At 42.7% G+C, this 16582-nt stretch overlaps 1 protein-coding gene across 2 annotated transcripts in view; it reads left to right on the top strand.

The window, feature by feature from the left end:
- The window catches only part of DOC2B (double C2 domain beta), a 528819-nt gene that overhangs the window by 443516 nt on the left and 68721 nt on the right, over positions 1-16582 (top strand). For both annotated transcript variants that reach the window (XM_075264915.1, XM_075264914.1), the window contains one exon: positions 4454-4611. In XM_075264915.1, the coding sequence (XP_075121016.1) occupies positions 4454-4611 (158 nt within the window). The remainder of the gene's footprint in view (positions 1-4453; positions 4612-16582) is intronic.

Below are 16582 nucleotides of genomic sequence, written 5' to 3'. Positions count from 1 at the left end.
TAGCAAGAAATGAGGGTATTTGTAACCCCAATATATTCTTGGAATTCCCAGTCAGACAATGGCACTATGTGGCAGTGGCAGGACTTGAAGGTATTTGTAACCCCAATATATTCTTGGAATTCCCAGTCAGACAATGGCACTATATGGCAGTAGCAAAAATAGTGGGTGTATATAGCCCCAATTCTATTGCTAGGGGACTTGCAGGGTATTTCTGGGGTGAAGGCGGGGGGGCACACCGTTGGAACGGGGATCGGGGGTGTATATATAGGGTATACGGGAATACACTGTCAGTGTATTCCATTCAGGATCCTGGGAAAGCTGGGTTGCGGCGATTGAGCCCGTCAGTGCCACGTTACACTGACAAGCTTCTCCCTGGAATTTAGCTCTTATAAGAGCTGTTGGTTGTCTTCTCCTTCCTATCCTAGCCTGTCCCTGCCTACCCAGAATCTGATCCCTAGCTAAGTGGACTGAAGCCTCTGTTCTCGGTGAATTGCAAGCTCAGAATGATGCGAACCTGGGCGGCGCTGTTCTTTTAAATTAGAGGTCACATGTTTTCGGCAGCCAATGGGTTTTTCCTACTTTTTTCAATGTCACCTGTGTCGTAGTTCCTGTCCCACCTACCCTGCGCTGTTATTGGAGCAAAAAAGGCGCCAGGGAAGGTGGGAGGGGAATCGAGTAATGGCGCACTTTACCACGCGGTGTTCGATTCGATTCGAACATGCCGAACAGCCTAATATCCGATCGAACATGAGTTCGATAGAACACTGTTCGCTCATCTCTATTCATTGCTATATTTGTAGTCAGGATTTTTTCCCTCTGAACTGGGGCAATTGACATTCATTCTGAAGGTAAGGGTTGGTGGTCCCACCAATAAATCTCTAATATTCTGGTGTGCCATTATAATCCTGTTTATAGGCAAGGCTGCTTTAATAGATTAGTGAGGCCAGTTCAAAGCTTTCCTAAAGGGGCCCCGCCCCCACTCCCCATCTAATTTAATGTGTTCTTAAATAATCCCCACATAAGGCCCCCTTACCCCTTAGTCACCAGTGTTTCATATAAACGGGGAAAAAAAACTTATAATCACCTAATCTTGTTCCCATAGACATGCCTGCAGGTTCTGGCTGTAATAATGTCTGCAGCTAGATGCCCATGCCTTCCTGCAGTAGACATCATCAGCTTAAGGCTGAATAATGGAACCCAGAGCCGAAGTCCTATGGTCAGAGATGATCATTTCTACCTGCCACCTGGGAACAGCGGAACAACACTGTAATCATAAATGGATATGTGGACCCACTGTGCCACCTACTGGAGGCTCATAGAGGGAGAGGTAATATACAGATAGGCAGAAGTACAGAATCAGAATTAGAAGTGTAGTCGAACAAACAAGATGAGGTCAAAAAACAATAATCAGGACACTGTGTAGATCCAGACTTTTGCAAAATCTTAAGATTAATTATTGCTTAGGCATGGTTCAGAGGGCTGAGCAGACTAATATGGGCAGAAACCTTCAGAGATTGGATCAGGACTTCTCATAGGTGAAATGTTTATGCTTTATGGACTGGACAGGTGCTACACAGAATGGAATACACAACAGCAGGGAGTGTCAGAAACTGTGTCGTGTGAATCGGAGGCAAACCGGTGGCTGCAATTGTCAATAAAGAAGGTATGATACTGTGGAGGAGCAGGAAAGGGATGGTGGGTAGAAAAGGTAATTTACTGGCGATTCCTGGTGGAAGTTGTACACAGGCGGGATTGTCCTTCTTCATCCAGGTCAGCTGAGGGGACCCCCACTACCATAGGACCCAGTGCAAAGGCACAGTTTGCCCTATGGTTAAAGCATCCCATTTTGTGGGTAATATGTGGGCATTATAGCCCTATATCTTTCTTTGGGCATCATAAAGCAATACTCATGGATGGGTAGAAGAGGACATTTTTGATAAGCACATGAATGGAATTTGGGAATGTTTCTTTCATTTGATATCTTTATGAAATATGTGTTAGAGATAAGTGATAATGTTTCTCAAGATTTTCATGTTTGGATTGTAAACAACCACAATGGATGCCCTGCTGCTTTCACCATGTAGTTTGTATCCCCTATAACTCCAGTTATCTGATGATCAATAACCTGTAGATGGTATCCTAGTTGTAAGAATGTGTTCTGCAGTGATAACAGTTCTCACATTCTATCCTCCGTGTTTGACTGCACGGAAAATCTTAACTGTGAGATGACGGGCTTCTTCATGTGTTTCAGATGAAAGCTGTTCCATCTCAGCTACATATGTTAGCCTGTTGATTTCCGATAAATTGATGCTTGTATTATATTTTTTAATATAATGATGATATATAGAATTTATATTAAGACTCAGCATTCTGGTAGTTTCAACAAACAAAACAATGAGGCAAAAATACAGATCTAAATTCCTGCACTAATACAGGTAGGCTTCATGGTAGAATACTGTGATATACTATATGCAGGTCTTCAGGCAAAGTCAGTACATCATCATCTTTGGTTGATACACCATGTGGCAGCTGCAGATGTATTCACCCTTAACATTGTCATAGCTTATAACCATCCTGGATCCGGCAGGACAGTCCTGATTTAACACATCTGTCCCACCATCCCAGATAGCTTATGTTTTGTGGTTAAACTGATGGTAGATGGAGGGGGCAATTAAAGTGGGGGCAGATGCAGGGGGAATTAAGCTGGTGGCAGATAAAGGGGGGGCATTAACCTAGTGGCAGATGAAGGGGGACATTAAATTGGGGGCAGATAAAGGGGGGCATTAAGCTGGTGGCAGATGAAGGAGCAATTAAACTGGGGTATATATAGGGAAACATTAAACTGGGGGAATATGAAGGGGGGGCATTAAATTTGTGGAAGGTGAAGGGGGTATTTAAGCTGGTGGCAGATGAAGTGAACATTAAACTGGAGGCAGATGAAAGGGGGACATAAAATTGGTGGGAAATGAAGGGGACATTAAACTGGGGACAGATGGAGGGGAACATTAAAATGGAAACAGATGGAGGGGGGACATTAAACTTGGACAGACTGATGAGTGGATATTAAACTGGGTGGGAAGATGGAGGATGACATTAAACTGGAGGCAACTGGAGGAGGACATTAAACCGTGGGGGTTTAATGCCCCACTTTAAAGTTTCTGCCAGTTTAAACTGGGGCACAAGGAGAGGGACTTAATACTGTGAGGTAATTGGATGGGAACATTATAATGTGGGAGCTTATAATGTTAGGGTGACTGTAGAAGCATTATACTGTGTGGAGGCACATGGAAAAATGGATGAGAATGGGCAGAGTCAACGTAGAAGTGTGTGAAGCAAAATTTACCGTGGTGTGCATAGAGCGCCGCACCATTTGTCCCTCTTTCTATCCTTTGCAAGTTGGGAGGTATGCATTGTACATCTGCACAACTCCTTGCATATGATTCCAGAACAGTTGGAATTTTTTCTCTAATGCCCACTGTTTCTGAGCTGCTAGTATCAGTATCACCCAATATGCTGATTAGGCTGTCTGCCCCACGTTGAGACTACCCACCTGACAGTAAAGAGTCTAATTAGCATATTGGTGATCACATTAACAGTAATGACTGCTGGTTATCTCATACCACGCATTTCAGAATATGCCAAGAGGATAGGTAAAAATGGACACATCTGTAAGTCAATAACCAAACAACTTCAGCATGCCCACACCGCACTTTAACCAAAGGCTTCAGCCAGGGCCAGCACCAGCATCTGGTTAGTCTAGGCAGGTACCAGGGCCTAGAGCAGCTGAGGGGCCAATGAGCATTTCCATCAATACAGATGGAAGTACCAATTCCATTGACAGAGATGAGCATTAATTGCACATTTTACTTCACTTACCGCTCGTAGTTCCTTGGACTCCTGACCCTTCCCTGTTCAAATGAAAGTCAAATCTGCACTTACAGCTCTCTCCTCACATAATGTCTTGTATTGTTTCAGTTATGTATCAATAGAACTGTCAGGTGAAGGATCTGCAGTGCTCTAAAAAAATAGTAACTGTAATTCTCCTGCTTAGCCAATTAAAATATCATTTTTCTATTGCTTTTGTCATTTTGCTGCTCTGCTACGAATTTATTATGTGGCATTTTCTCATCATAGTCTTTCATGGTTCCTGTTTTTGTTATTCTGTGTGCATTCGATTCAATGGTCTGAATCAATTAAAACAATTTCTGTTTATATAATTTTCCTTTAACTTACAATAATTATCACTAATTATTATTTTGTACAAAATATCAAGCAAAAGCAGAACAATAATATCTTGAAATTGCACAAATCAGCCGCCTGCTAAATACATGTCAGGACCTTTAATAATCTTTGTAGATACAAGGAAATCTCTCCCTGGATGTTGTGTCCTTTATTATTGCAACTGCATGAACTCGTTTCCACTGTCATTAACATTTTGTGTTTCCACCCACAGATAGATAAAACAGAAGATAAATCTTTGGAGGAACGTGGGCGAATTCTTATATCCCTAAAATACAGCTCCCAAAAGTCAGGGCTTCTGGTAGGAATAGTCAGATGTGCTCATCTAGCAGCAATGGACGCAAATGGTTACTCTGATCCCTATGTCAAAACGTAAGTGTATATCATCATTAATGCCGTATTCCTGACAATATGCCAATGCATATTGATGACTGTACTGAAATTGATAGATATTACCTATAATGTTTACAGAACAGATTCTATTGATGTGCACAGTTTCATCATCCAGTGATTGAATGTATTGCAGAAAAGTAAATCTAATAGAAGTTACACAGAAGAGCCAATAAATACTCTATTACAATCACCTGTTAAAGGATTTGTCTGCAATATTTTTTTTGTCCAGTAGCAGAAGAAGCTGTAAAATAGAAAAAGATCTTATACTCGCCTCTCTCCTCCCAGTCATTCCTGTGCCCTGGCTTCAATTAAAGCCATTTTCTGTGAGTATACAGAGAGGCTACAAAGGTGACATTACATTATAATAACCACTACAGCTTATCACTGACCTCAGCTGGATACTACTGCAGACTCTCTGCTGGAAAAAGTATTTCAGACAATTCTATTAAGTATATTATACGTTTATACGTTTTACGTTTTTTCTATGTACTGTCTGCATCCATTCCTCTTGGTTTTCAACACTCAATGTTATGGACATACAGGTACTGAGCATAATACAGTTACTATGCGGATAACCGAGCTGTGTCTTCTAATGAGCCAAGTACTTCTGTTTCCATCGCATGACCAGATTTTTTACCAGTAGAATATAGATATAGAATATAAATATATATATATATATATACTTACGAAATGCCAACAAAAGCATGAAGAATTTGTTGTTGTCCTGAAGCTTTCACTGTTTGACTGTATTGAAGACATATGGAAGTGATTACAATATTATAGACAAAGGTGAAGATTACTAAGTAAGTGAGAACTAGGAGTCTAAAGATGGCTGCTGAGGCTATAGTGGGCAGGCTAGCTAGGGAAACAGGGAAGGGGAGTGAGAAAGGGAGGGGAAGATTGTTAGTTCTGAGTGCAGCCCAAGGAATCATGGGAGTTGTAGGAAAGGCACACAAGTGGAAGATGCAGATGTAAACTATTGCAGAGGATGCCAGGAGCTCCATGATAACCCAGAAACCAATACTATTAAAAGTATTTATTAATAGCACTAACAGACCTTTTTTGAATATTCATTTTTTGCCTAGAAAACCCCTTTAATAATACTGTAGTAGCACTTCAGTGCCTGCTTGATAGACACACTATGGGACCAGTAGAAACAGATCACTCTTTATTCACATGGACAATGAAATATAATTGTGACTGCTGTGAGACTGGTGTCATACTCCTGGAAATCCTAATGATTGAAGTGTTTCCTGAGGGTGACAGCGATAAAGGGGATCAGGAATAAAGCAAACACGATGACACTAGTTGAGCAGCATAATTATTTTGCACTGAGCCCAGATTCCACATTACACATTCTACTATACTTACATGCTTCATTGAGCTTAGGTGGCAGCTTGCGGCATTGGTCGAGGCATAAGCAGATTTTATTTAAAAGAATATTTAGCGACATTGTCTTCATTTTCTGTTAATTGGAGCTCAGGAGAGATACAGAAGATCTATACTGTCACCCTGAGGAAAGTCTGAGTCATTCCTAATGAATGGAAACACATGCAAAACAGTAGCCTTGTCTCCTCTATATCAAGACAATGCCTGCCTCACCAAAATACCAGAGGGAAATGCTGCAGCACACATAGAAAGGAACAAGGGATTTAATGCAATGCTGGCACACTTCATTTGTACAAATGGATAAATCCACTTGCCATCATCTAAGCGGTTGTTTATGTACATGCCTGTCAAATGGGATTTTTGTTACAGCTCATAAGCATTTCAATGTAAATAAGTCTTTTTCTTTGTCTCCTGCTCTTAACACATGTGACAAGTATTGATGACACTTTGCTGTTCCCAGTAGTGGTCTTTATATAAAGGAATCCCTGAACAGCTTTATAATGCAGAAAGAATACAACCAGGATCATTTTTTTAAGTAAATGTCTACTCTTAAATATAATTTCGCTTTTAATCCATTCAGCTCTGTGCTGAATGACTATTTAATACATCTTTATATGGTTACTCTGCTATGGATACAAATACCCTACATGCTCTTAATGTTAAATTATAAAATCCTGGCTATATTCATCCGTCATTAGCAGCTTAAAAGCTTACTGCATAATGTTTCAATGGTGAACTTAACAGGGTTTTCTAAGGAATATTAGTTATATACAATAGTGAACTGGGCATGATAAAAGCTGTAGACCCCTGCGGACCCTCTAAACAGAAACCCAAACGCAGGTGTGAACCTAGCGTTACATTCATGTAAAGCTTTTTGACTTTTTTTTTATTAAATGTTAATATTCCAAGACCTCTTGTTCCTATGGCAAAGACATGTTTGGTTTTTTTTACTAGAGAACAGATGAAATTATTAAATATTATTTTAAAATTAATTATTAAAAATAATAAAAAAATATTAATTATTAATAATAATAATATAATTAATTATTAAAAAGTAACTGTTACTTTATAAACTAAGGCCTGGTTCACATCTGCATTCGGTATTCCGTTTGGGGAGTCCGCATGGGGACCCCCCCAAATGGGAATACCAGATGCATTGACAAGCTGTGAGCAATGAAAGCGACCCCATAGACTATATTGGGGTCCATGTGTTTTCCTCGCGGTGTCCACACAGAACATGTGGAGAAAAAAGTACTCCATGAACTACTTTCCTCTCCGCATGACTCGTGCAGAGACCGCGCAGAAAATACACAGACCCCATTATAGTCTATGGGGTCCATGTGCTTTCATTGCTCACCATTTGTCAATGCGTTCGGGATTCCATTCAGGGGGTCCCCAAGTGGACTCTCAGAATGGAATACCATGTGAACCGGGCCTAAAATATATAGGAATTAACTTCATAACTGTATATACTGTGTTTGGTGAGTAGCTACCTGGGATAGGTATTAGCATTTACAGGATTATTTTAGCCTTGCTAAATCAGTATGAGTTCTGGAATTATCACTCTTTATAAAAATTCTATTACAATGTGGATCATGGAAATGGAGATCTATATGTGATATATTCAGATATAATTGCTCAAAGTATTTTCCTGTATGCCTATGCCATATATTTTACCCCCCGGGATGTGAGGAGATTCCATCGGAGCTGGCACTGCATGTACAATAATATACCTAATATAGTAGAAATCCTCTAATATTCCAGTGCATTGCGCTAGTAATCGCAGGTATGCTTCTTTAAACCCATTCCTTATAAAATATTTAGTTACCATTTTTATTAATTTATAAAATAAGAAGGATATTTGTGGAAGACATTAATGGGGTTTCTTCAGCTGTATAAGAACTCGACTCACTTCCAGAAATAATGAATATTGACAGAAAGCTTTTTCCCTGTGATTATTAATGAAGGCAGCATGCCTCTATAATATCACAAGCAGAATGAACATCATTCCGAGTGAATACAAAGAGCCTTTGGATCTCTACAGGGTTTCTTAAATCACAAGGGAAACAAAATGGATAATTATACTTCAAAGTTTTTTTATCTTTCAAATCTATAAATCTGTTTCTCAGAGGCTTTTTTATCTTTATTTCTATATTGCTGAATAATAGATCATGTATTAATTACATTCCCGGAGTGATACACTGTGTACCATGTGCAAGACAAACCCTATACTAATAAGTAACAGAATATCATTTTTACCAGCGACTCCATCTGAAATAATGAAATAAATGTGCCGCCCATGAAGACATACTACAAGAAATATACACCAGGGCCTGTGAGGTACACAGCATGGAAGGTGAAAACCATAAGGCAGCTGTGCTCCAATAATATTTTGTTCACATTGGCAAAAAAATTGTAAAATATAGCAACCTACCACCTTTCATTTCTTAACATGCCATTAAAAATGAAGTCTGAACTGTGATTGAGTGGTCTGGATAACAAGGCCAGAATTCCTTAAAGTAGATCTGTCCAAAGGTTTAGTGCCAAAAATACAGCAGACTCATAAGTGTGAGTATATGAGTACATTGTATCCGTAGAGAGAATGTACCTCTGCCTTTCTCTTCAATGATTGATGGGCTGCAGTTTACACACTTGAGAAAATTCTATTGTTTTATGATAAAAAAAAATAAATAAAAATCTCCTACTCTTTAAGGCGGGTTCACACCTGCACCCGGTCTCTGCTTTAGCCAATCCGGAGGGTTTCCATATTCTGCCCCAAGAAACTAGACAGGGGAAAGAAACCAGGCAGTCGGTTTTCAAACCCATTCACTTGAATGGGTTTGCAAAGTGACTGCCCGTGTGCATCTTCTGCCTGTCCACGGTTTCACCGCGGACACAAAGCTGGACACGCATGTACAACAGTGTCATACATGTGGGTATAGACTGCCATTTCGGCACACAGCAGAGCAAAGTGAACATGTCGTCCAGAATCTGTACTCCAAAAGCTTAAAAGTGCAGTGTTCCTTCCTTTCTGAGCCCTGCTGTGTATCCAAGGAGCAGTTTGCGTCCATTTATACAACTTTTCGTAACTGGGACAGTTCACTTAATAGTTTTAGGAATGTGTGTCTCTAATAACACAAAGTGGACACAACACATTGGGCACTGACGTGGCATATTCCTATAAAAATTTTAATTTTCACTTCATTTTTGGGCAGCTCTCTTGAGCGCAAAATGATTATATACCTTGAGAAATTCCTTTAGATTAAGATTGTAGATAATGTGTAATTAATGTGTTTGGGTGGTATGACTGAAAAGCAGAGAATTTCACATTTTGAAAATTGCAATTTTTTTCCAAATTTAATTTTTTTTAAATAAATACAAAAATATTGATCAGTGTTTACCACTAACATGAAGTATAATGTGTCACGAAAAAACAGTCTCAAAATCACTTGTGTAAGTTATAGTGTTTCAAAGTTATTGTCATATAAAGTGACACATGTCAGTTTTGAAAAATGAGACCTGGTCCTTAACGCACTTTTAGGCCTGGTCCTTAAGGGGTTACCTAAGGCCGGGTTCACACGGAGTTACGTGCCGCGAGATTTGGCACGTAGACGCCGCGTGACCCTTTGCGTGCCGTACACGCTCCCATTCATTTCAATGGGAGCGGGGAGCGTATGCGCCGCGCTAGTTTGCGGCCGTGAATAAATGCACGGCCGCAAACTAGCGCGGCGCATACGCTCCCCGCTCCCATTGAAATGAATGGGAGCGTGTACGGCACGCAAAGGGTCACGCGGCGTCTACGTGCCAAATCTCGCGGCACGTAACTCCGTGTGAACCCGGCCTAACAGTGTTTTTCTAAATAAGGCTCATTGTTTTGATCAAATATGTACGGTACTCTTATCAATGATGACACGTATACTCAGATTACTATCACTATCGAAGTCAGTTCGGATGGGATCATTGATGTTAATGACCATTTGGATCTATAATGAGGTCTAGTCATAAAAATAAAACAATGGCAAGACTAGCTATTAGAGATGAGCAAACACTGTTCGGATCAGCCGTTGCGAACAGCACACTCCCATAGAAATGAATGGAAGCAGCTGGCACGTACACTTTGCCGGCGGCCGGTCGCTTAACCCTCCGCGTGCCGGCTATGTCCATTCATTTCTATGGGAGCGTGCTGTTCGGAACGGCTGTGCCGAACAGTGTTCGCTCATCTCTACTAGCTATTATACCAAAAGTAAAAAATAATATATTATATTATATTATATATTATTATTAATAATTATTAATAATAATAATAATAATAAATTCATTCATTAACATTTGAAACCCAAAAAGGAACATCCTATTACCGTATTTTCCGGACTATAAGCCGCACATAAAAACCTACGATTTCCTCAGAAATCGTAAGTGCGGCTTATAGTCCGGTGCGGCTTATATATGGATGGAAGCGGCGGCAAAGACTGCGTGCCATATACATACATAAAAGGCACCGTAAGGGTGCATTCACACTACCGAACGCCGGCGTGTATCACAGCCGTACACGCCGGCGTTACAGCAGGGCTGCCGGACACTTCCTATTCATTTCTATGGGAGCAGGCATGCGAGCGCTCCCCATAGAAATGAATGGACAGACACTTCCCATTCATTTCTATGGGAGCCGGCATGCGAGCGCTCCCTATAGAAATGAATGGAAAAAAGCAGTCCATTCATTTCTATGGGGAGCGCTCGCATGTCGGCTCCCATAGAAATGAATAGGAAGTGTCCGGCAGCCCTGCTGTCACGCCGGCCTGAAACAGAACGTGAAACTTACCCAGCGGTGCAGGGCGGGCGGGCGGGCATTCAGGCCTCCTCTGCCTCCGATGTTCCGTCCTTCTCCTCCGGCGCTCGCTGATAATGGCCGGGGCGCATTCGCAATATCATAATGCTTCTACTGCGCATGTGCCCTGGCCATTATCAGCTTGCGAGCGCCGGAGGAGGACGGAACATCGGAGGAAGAGGAGGCCTGAATGCCCGCCCACCCTACACCGCTCGGTAAGTTTCACATTCTGTTTCAGGCTTTTATTTTAAAACGGGGGGGGGGGGGGGGTAGTTTAACCTAACGTTTACGGTTGGGCTCTATCAGCATGATTTTGCTGATAGAGCCCCTCCTCGCCTGCCGAGCGCTTCCAATAGAAGCGGCTGGCACGCGGGGGGTTAAGCGGCCGCTGGCAAAGTCTGCCTGCCGCCGCTTTCAATAAGATATAATGCGCACCAGACTGCGGCTTATAGTCCGGTGCGCCTTATATATGAACCGAGACGGACTATAAGGCGCTCATGGGCAATGCGGCTTATAGTCCAGTGCGCCTTATAGTCCGTAAAATACGGTATATATAAATAAAGCAACACAAAAATAAGAGCTGCCTGGAACACTGTCAGTATGGCAGAGTGGAAATTTTCTTCCCAGAAAAGCTAAAAGCAGAGTGTATCGCACAGGTGCTCCGCAGGTCAAAGTGCCAATTTCACACAAAATGAGACTGGCACATTGACAGCTCTATCATTAATATAGACGTGCTCTCAGGATTCCAAAGCAATGTGACTGCTGAGAAGGGCACTGTATCCTATTATTTGCTTCAAAAAACAATATACCTTTATCTGTGTACATAGATTTGTCTTCATTAGTGATGGAGTATGGCTGGAGGCAAGAGTAACACTGAAATTAACTGTGCAGCATTGGAAACAATTGGCAACTCTGTGGATGGATCATTATTGCTGTCTTGTTGACAGACTGAAAAATAGTTGGTAAGGGCTGGCTATAGATAATAAATAGAAAAATAAATAAAAAAGTAACTTTTAGCACCATGAAAACTGAATGTCATATAAAGAGTCTATGTTTATGATGGTCCTTATTTAACTATGTTCAATACAGGAAGGTCTAATAGATTCTCGCATTGGATGTTTTTCTCTCTTACATGGGTTATGCCAACTAGCTAACCTGCTTCCAGAATGTACCGTATTTTTCGGACTATAAGACGCACCTAGGTTTTAGAGGAGGAAAATAGGGAAAAAATTTTTTGAAGCAAAAACTGGTAAAATATTTAATATATGGGAGTTGTAGTTTTGCAACAGCTGCAAGGCCACATTGACAGATGACCCTGCAGCTGTACGGGGATGCATAGAGCGTTTTTTTTGCGGGGCCAGCTGTAATTTTTAATTATACCATTTTGGGGGATATCTATTGCTTAGATCACCTTGTATTGAAAAAAAAAAACAGGAGGAGATTTAGAACTTTTATTTATTTCATATTTTTAAAGCTTTTTTTTTTTTTTTACTATTTTATTCCCCCCCGGGGGCTTGAACCTGCGGTCACTTGATCGCAAGTCCCATAGACGGCAATACAACTGTATTGCCGTCTATGGGACATTCTGTGTATTAGTATTACGGCTGGTCATAGAGACCAGCCGCAATACTAATATAGCCGTGACAGGCCGGGGAGCCTCATTAAGCTCCCGGCTGTCACCCGAACAGGTCGGCTCCTGCGATATCGCCGCGCAGGAGCCGGCCTGCAACTTTACAGGTACGGGGCCGGTGGGGACCGGCCCCGGGGGAGAAGGGGCCGCTGATACTGACCCGGCATCCGCTGTACTAGAGAGGCGGATGCCGGGGAGGGATAGACGCCGGGGCCTGAGACATCGCTACGATCCTCTGCCATGCATGAAGCCAGCATGTCTCAGGCCCCGGCACCTGTAATGGCGTCTATCACTTGCCGGCTTCCGCCTCTCTATTACAGCGGATGCCAGGCGCCACCTTCAGACTATAAGACGCACCCTTCTTTTCCCCCAAAATTTTGTGGAAAAAAAGTGCGTCTTATAGTCCGAAAAATACGGTATCACTCCAACAATACAATGATGCGTGTTGGTCCAACTACTAATATTCCAGGCCATCTGCTGATTCCCCTGATTCAGATGGTCACACATATAAAAAGAAATGGCCTGTGAATACCAATATACTTGTACCATATATTGAACACTTTGCTCGAAGTACAAAATCTATTAGTTTCACATTGAGCATTTTGCCAATCTGCTGATCCATGAGTAAATGTCTTGAAACGAGATTGCAACTACAAAGATATATATATATATTTGCGATTCTACAATCACAGGGCAGTCCTGTAAGCACTGGAGCAACTACAGGGGTCCTAGTGGGCAGTGGGCACAGCTGTGATTGGCCCCCCACAGGTTATCCTCAACACACTAGGGCTAAATAGACTTCTTTGATCCTCTCTGTTTCCCTTTGATGACGGACACTCTTGTGAGCTGAACTGAGAAGATATATGATATACAGTATTTCATTGTCACAAAGGAGAAAATTAACCCTTTATTTGTAAATATATACAGAGCAGCTGGTCAGCAGCATATAGTCAAGAAGGGTTATTTTATTAGCCCTCCTAGGGGCTTGAACTTGCAATCTTCTGATTGCAGGTCCCATAGACTGCATTGCAATAAAACTTTTTTGTTGCAGATTTTCTTGAGCTGAACCCGTGAGCGATTACAGAAGTAATGGGAAATATATAGGAAGCACTAAAACCCGACATAGCAAGATATAGCTAAAAAGCACTGTGCAACGTGGGGCCTATATCATGGCACAAATGCGCAGTGTTACTTCCATTCCTGAATTTGTATATTCTATATATGAAAGTGTCACCGTCTCCTGTAAGAACAGGACGGATGCTGGGAAGATGAAATCTGATGGTTGGAAAAGCATATCTGATATTTGCCTTTTCCACTTTGATATTTGCCAGTTTATTTGGCTTTCTGAAAAATTTCTGTTTAGATTTAGACTTGTGAAAGATGCAGGTGTGGAAGTGCCCAATAGAGATTCATCCACTGACAAGAAGTAGCAATTAACTTCCTAGCAGCAAATATCCTGCCGCTACAGGTTGCAATTAACCTTGTACTAACCTTCTGCTTAATTCAAGAAAATAAATATATCAGAAAATCATTCTCTGGATACGTGACAAAAACTTTTTTTTTTTGCATTTGGCAGCTCCCATTTAACAAGTCATATCCTTGTTGTGAATGCTAGTTTGTATTGTAATGTCCTTGTTAGAGATGAGCGAACACTAAAATGTTCAAGGTTCGAAATTCGATTCGAACAGCCGCTCACTGTTCGTGTGTTCAAACGGGTTTCGAACCCCATTATAGTCTATGGGGAACATATACTCGTTAAGGGGGAAACCCAAATCCGTGTCTGGAGGGTCATCAAGTCCACTATGACACCACAGGAAATGATGCCAACACCTCTGGAATGACACTGGGACAGCAGGGGAAGCATGTCTGGGGGCATCTAACACACCAAAGACCCTCTATTACCCCAACATCACAGCCTAACAACTACACACTTTACACACTCAATACCACCTCTCTGACAGTAGGAAAACACCTTGAAACATGTGTATTTGGCACTTGGAGTGAGGAGAGCTTGTCACCAGCAGTGAATTTGGCCCTTGTAGTAAGTTGAGGTTGGCACCAACATTTGTTTTGAAAATCAGGGTGGATTGAGCCTCTAACCAGCAGAGTTTGGGCAAATTCATGGTGGAGGGAGCCTCTAAAAACCCATTTGGACCAATTCATGGTGGAGGGAGCCTCTAAAAACCCCAGTTTGGACCAATTCATGGTGGAGGGAGCCTCTAAAAACCCCAGTTTGGACCAATTCATGGTGGAGGGAGCCTCTAAACAGCCCAGTTTGGGCAAATTCATGGTGGAGGGAGCCTCTACAAACCCCAGTTTGGACCAATTCATGGTGGAGGAAGCCTCTAAAAACCCCAGTTTGGACCAATTCATGGTGGAGGGAGCCTCTAAATACCCCAGTTTGGACCAATTCATGGTGGAGGGAGCCTCTAAAAACCCCAGTTTGGACCAATTCATGGTGGAGGGAGCCTCTAAAAACCCCAGTTTGGACCAATTCATGGTGGAGGGAGCCTCTAAAAACCCCAGTTTGGACCAATTCATGGTGGAGGGAGCCTCTAAAAACCCCAGTTTGGACCAATTCATGGTGGAGGGAGCCTCTAAAAACCCCAGTTTGGACCAATTCATGGTAGAGGGAGCCTCTAAACAGCCCAGTTTGGGCAAATTCATGGTGGAGGGAGCCTCTAAAAACCCCAGTTTGGACCAATTCATGGTGGAGGGAGCCTCTAAAAACCCCAGTTAGGCCAAATTCATGGTGGAGGGAGCCTCTAAACAGCCCAGTTTGGGCAAATTCATGGTGGAGGGAGCCTCTAAAAACCGCAGTTTGGACCAATTCATGGTGGAGGGAGCCTCTAAAAACCCCAGTTTGGACCAATTCATGGTAGAGGGAGCCTCTAAAAACCCCAGTTTGGACCAATTCATGGTGGAGGGAGCCTCTAAAAACCCCAGTTTGGACCAATTCATGGTGGAGGGAGCCTCTAAAAACCCCAGTTTGGACCAATTCATGGTGGAGGGAGCCTCTAAACAGCCCAGTTTGGGCAAATTCATGGTGAAGGGAGCCTCTAAACAGTCCAGTTTGGGCAAATTCATGGTGGAGGGAGCCTCTAAAAACCCCAGTTTGGACCAATTAATGGTGGAGGGAGCCTCTAACAACCCCAGTTAGGCCAAATTCATGGTGGAGGGAGCCTCTAAACAGCCCAGTTTGGGCAAATTCATGGTGGAGGGAGCCTCTAAAAACCCCAGTTTGGACCAATTCATGGTGGAGGGAGCCTCTAAAAACCCCAGTTTGGACCAATTCATGGTAGAGGGAGCCTCTAAACAGCCCAGTTTGGGCAAATTCATGGTGGAGGGAGCCTCTAAAAACCCCAGTTTGGACCAATTCATGGTGGAGGGAGCCTCTAAAAACCCCAGTTAGGCCAAATTCATGGTGGAGGGAGCCTCTAAACAGCCCAGTTTGGGCAAATTCATGGTGGAGGGAGCCTCTAAAAACCCCAGTTTGGACCAATTCATGGTGGAGGGAGCCTCTAAAAACCCCGGTTTGGACCAATTCATGGTGGAGGGAGCCTCTAAACAGCCCAGTTTGGACCAATTCATGGTGGAGGGAGCCTCTAACCAGCAGAGTTGTGGGAAAGCAGGGTGGAGGGAGCCTCTAACCAGCAGAGTTGTGGGAAATCAGGGTGGAGGGAGCCTCTAACCAGCAGAGTTGTGGGAAAGCAGGGTGGAGGGAGCCTCTAACCAGCAGAGTTGGGGGAAATCAGGGTGGAGGGAGCCTCTAACCAGCAGAGTTGGGGGAAATCAGGGTGGAGGGAGCCTCTAACCAGCAGAGTTGGTGGAAATCAGGGTGGAGGGAGCCTCTAACCAGCAGAGTTGGGGGAAATCAGGGTGGAGGGAGCCTAGTATTAGCAGAATTGTGCAACGCTTATGGTGGATGAGTATGAGGATGCGGAGGAATTGGAGAGGTTGAGCACAGACATGGAGTTTCATGTTGGGGTGCTTTACACAGGTGGGCACAAAAATGAAGGCTCTATCCAGTGGTGGTTCATTTTTATCAAAGTGAGCCGGTCGGCACTCTCAGCTGACAGACGGGTGCGCTTGTCAGTGATGATGCC

Source organism: Leptodactylus fuscus, chromosome 2 (assembly GCF_031893055.1).
Source record: "Leptodactylus fuscus isolate aLepFus1 chromosome 2, aLepFus1.hap2, whole genome shotgun sequence".
NCBI classification, from domain to species: domain Eukaryota; kingdom Metazoa; phylum Chordata; class Amphibia; order Anura; family Leptodactylidae; genus Leptodactylus; species Leptodactylus fuscus.
This window is presented reverse-complemented; position numbering and strand designations above follow the sequence as displayed.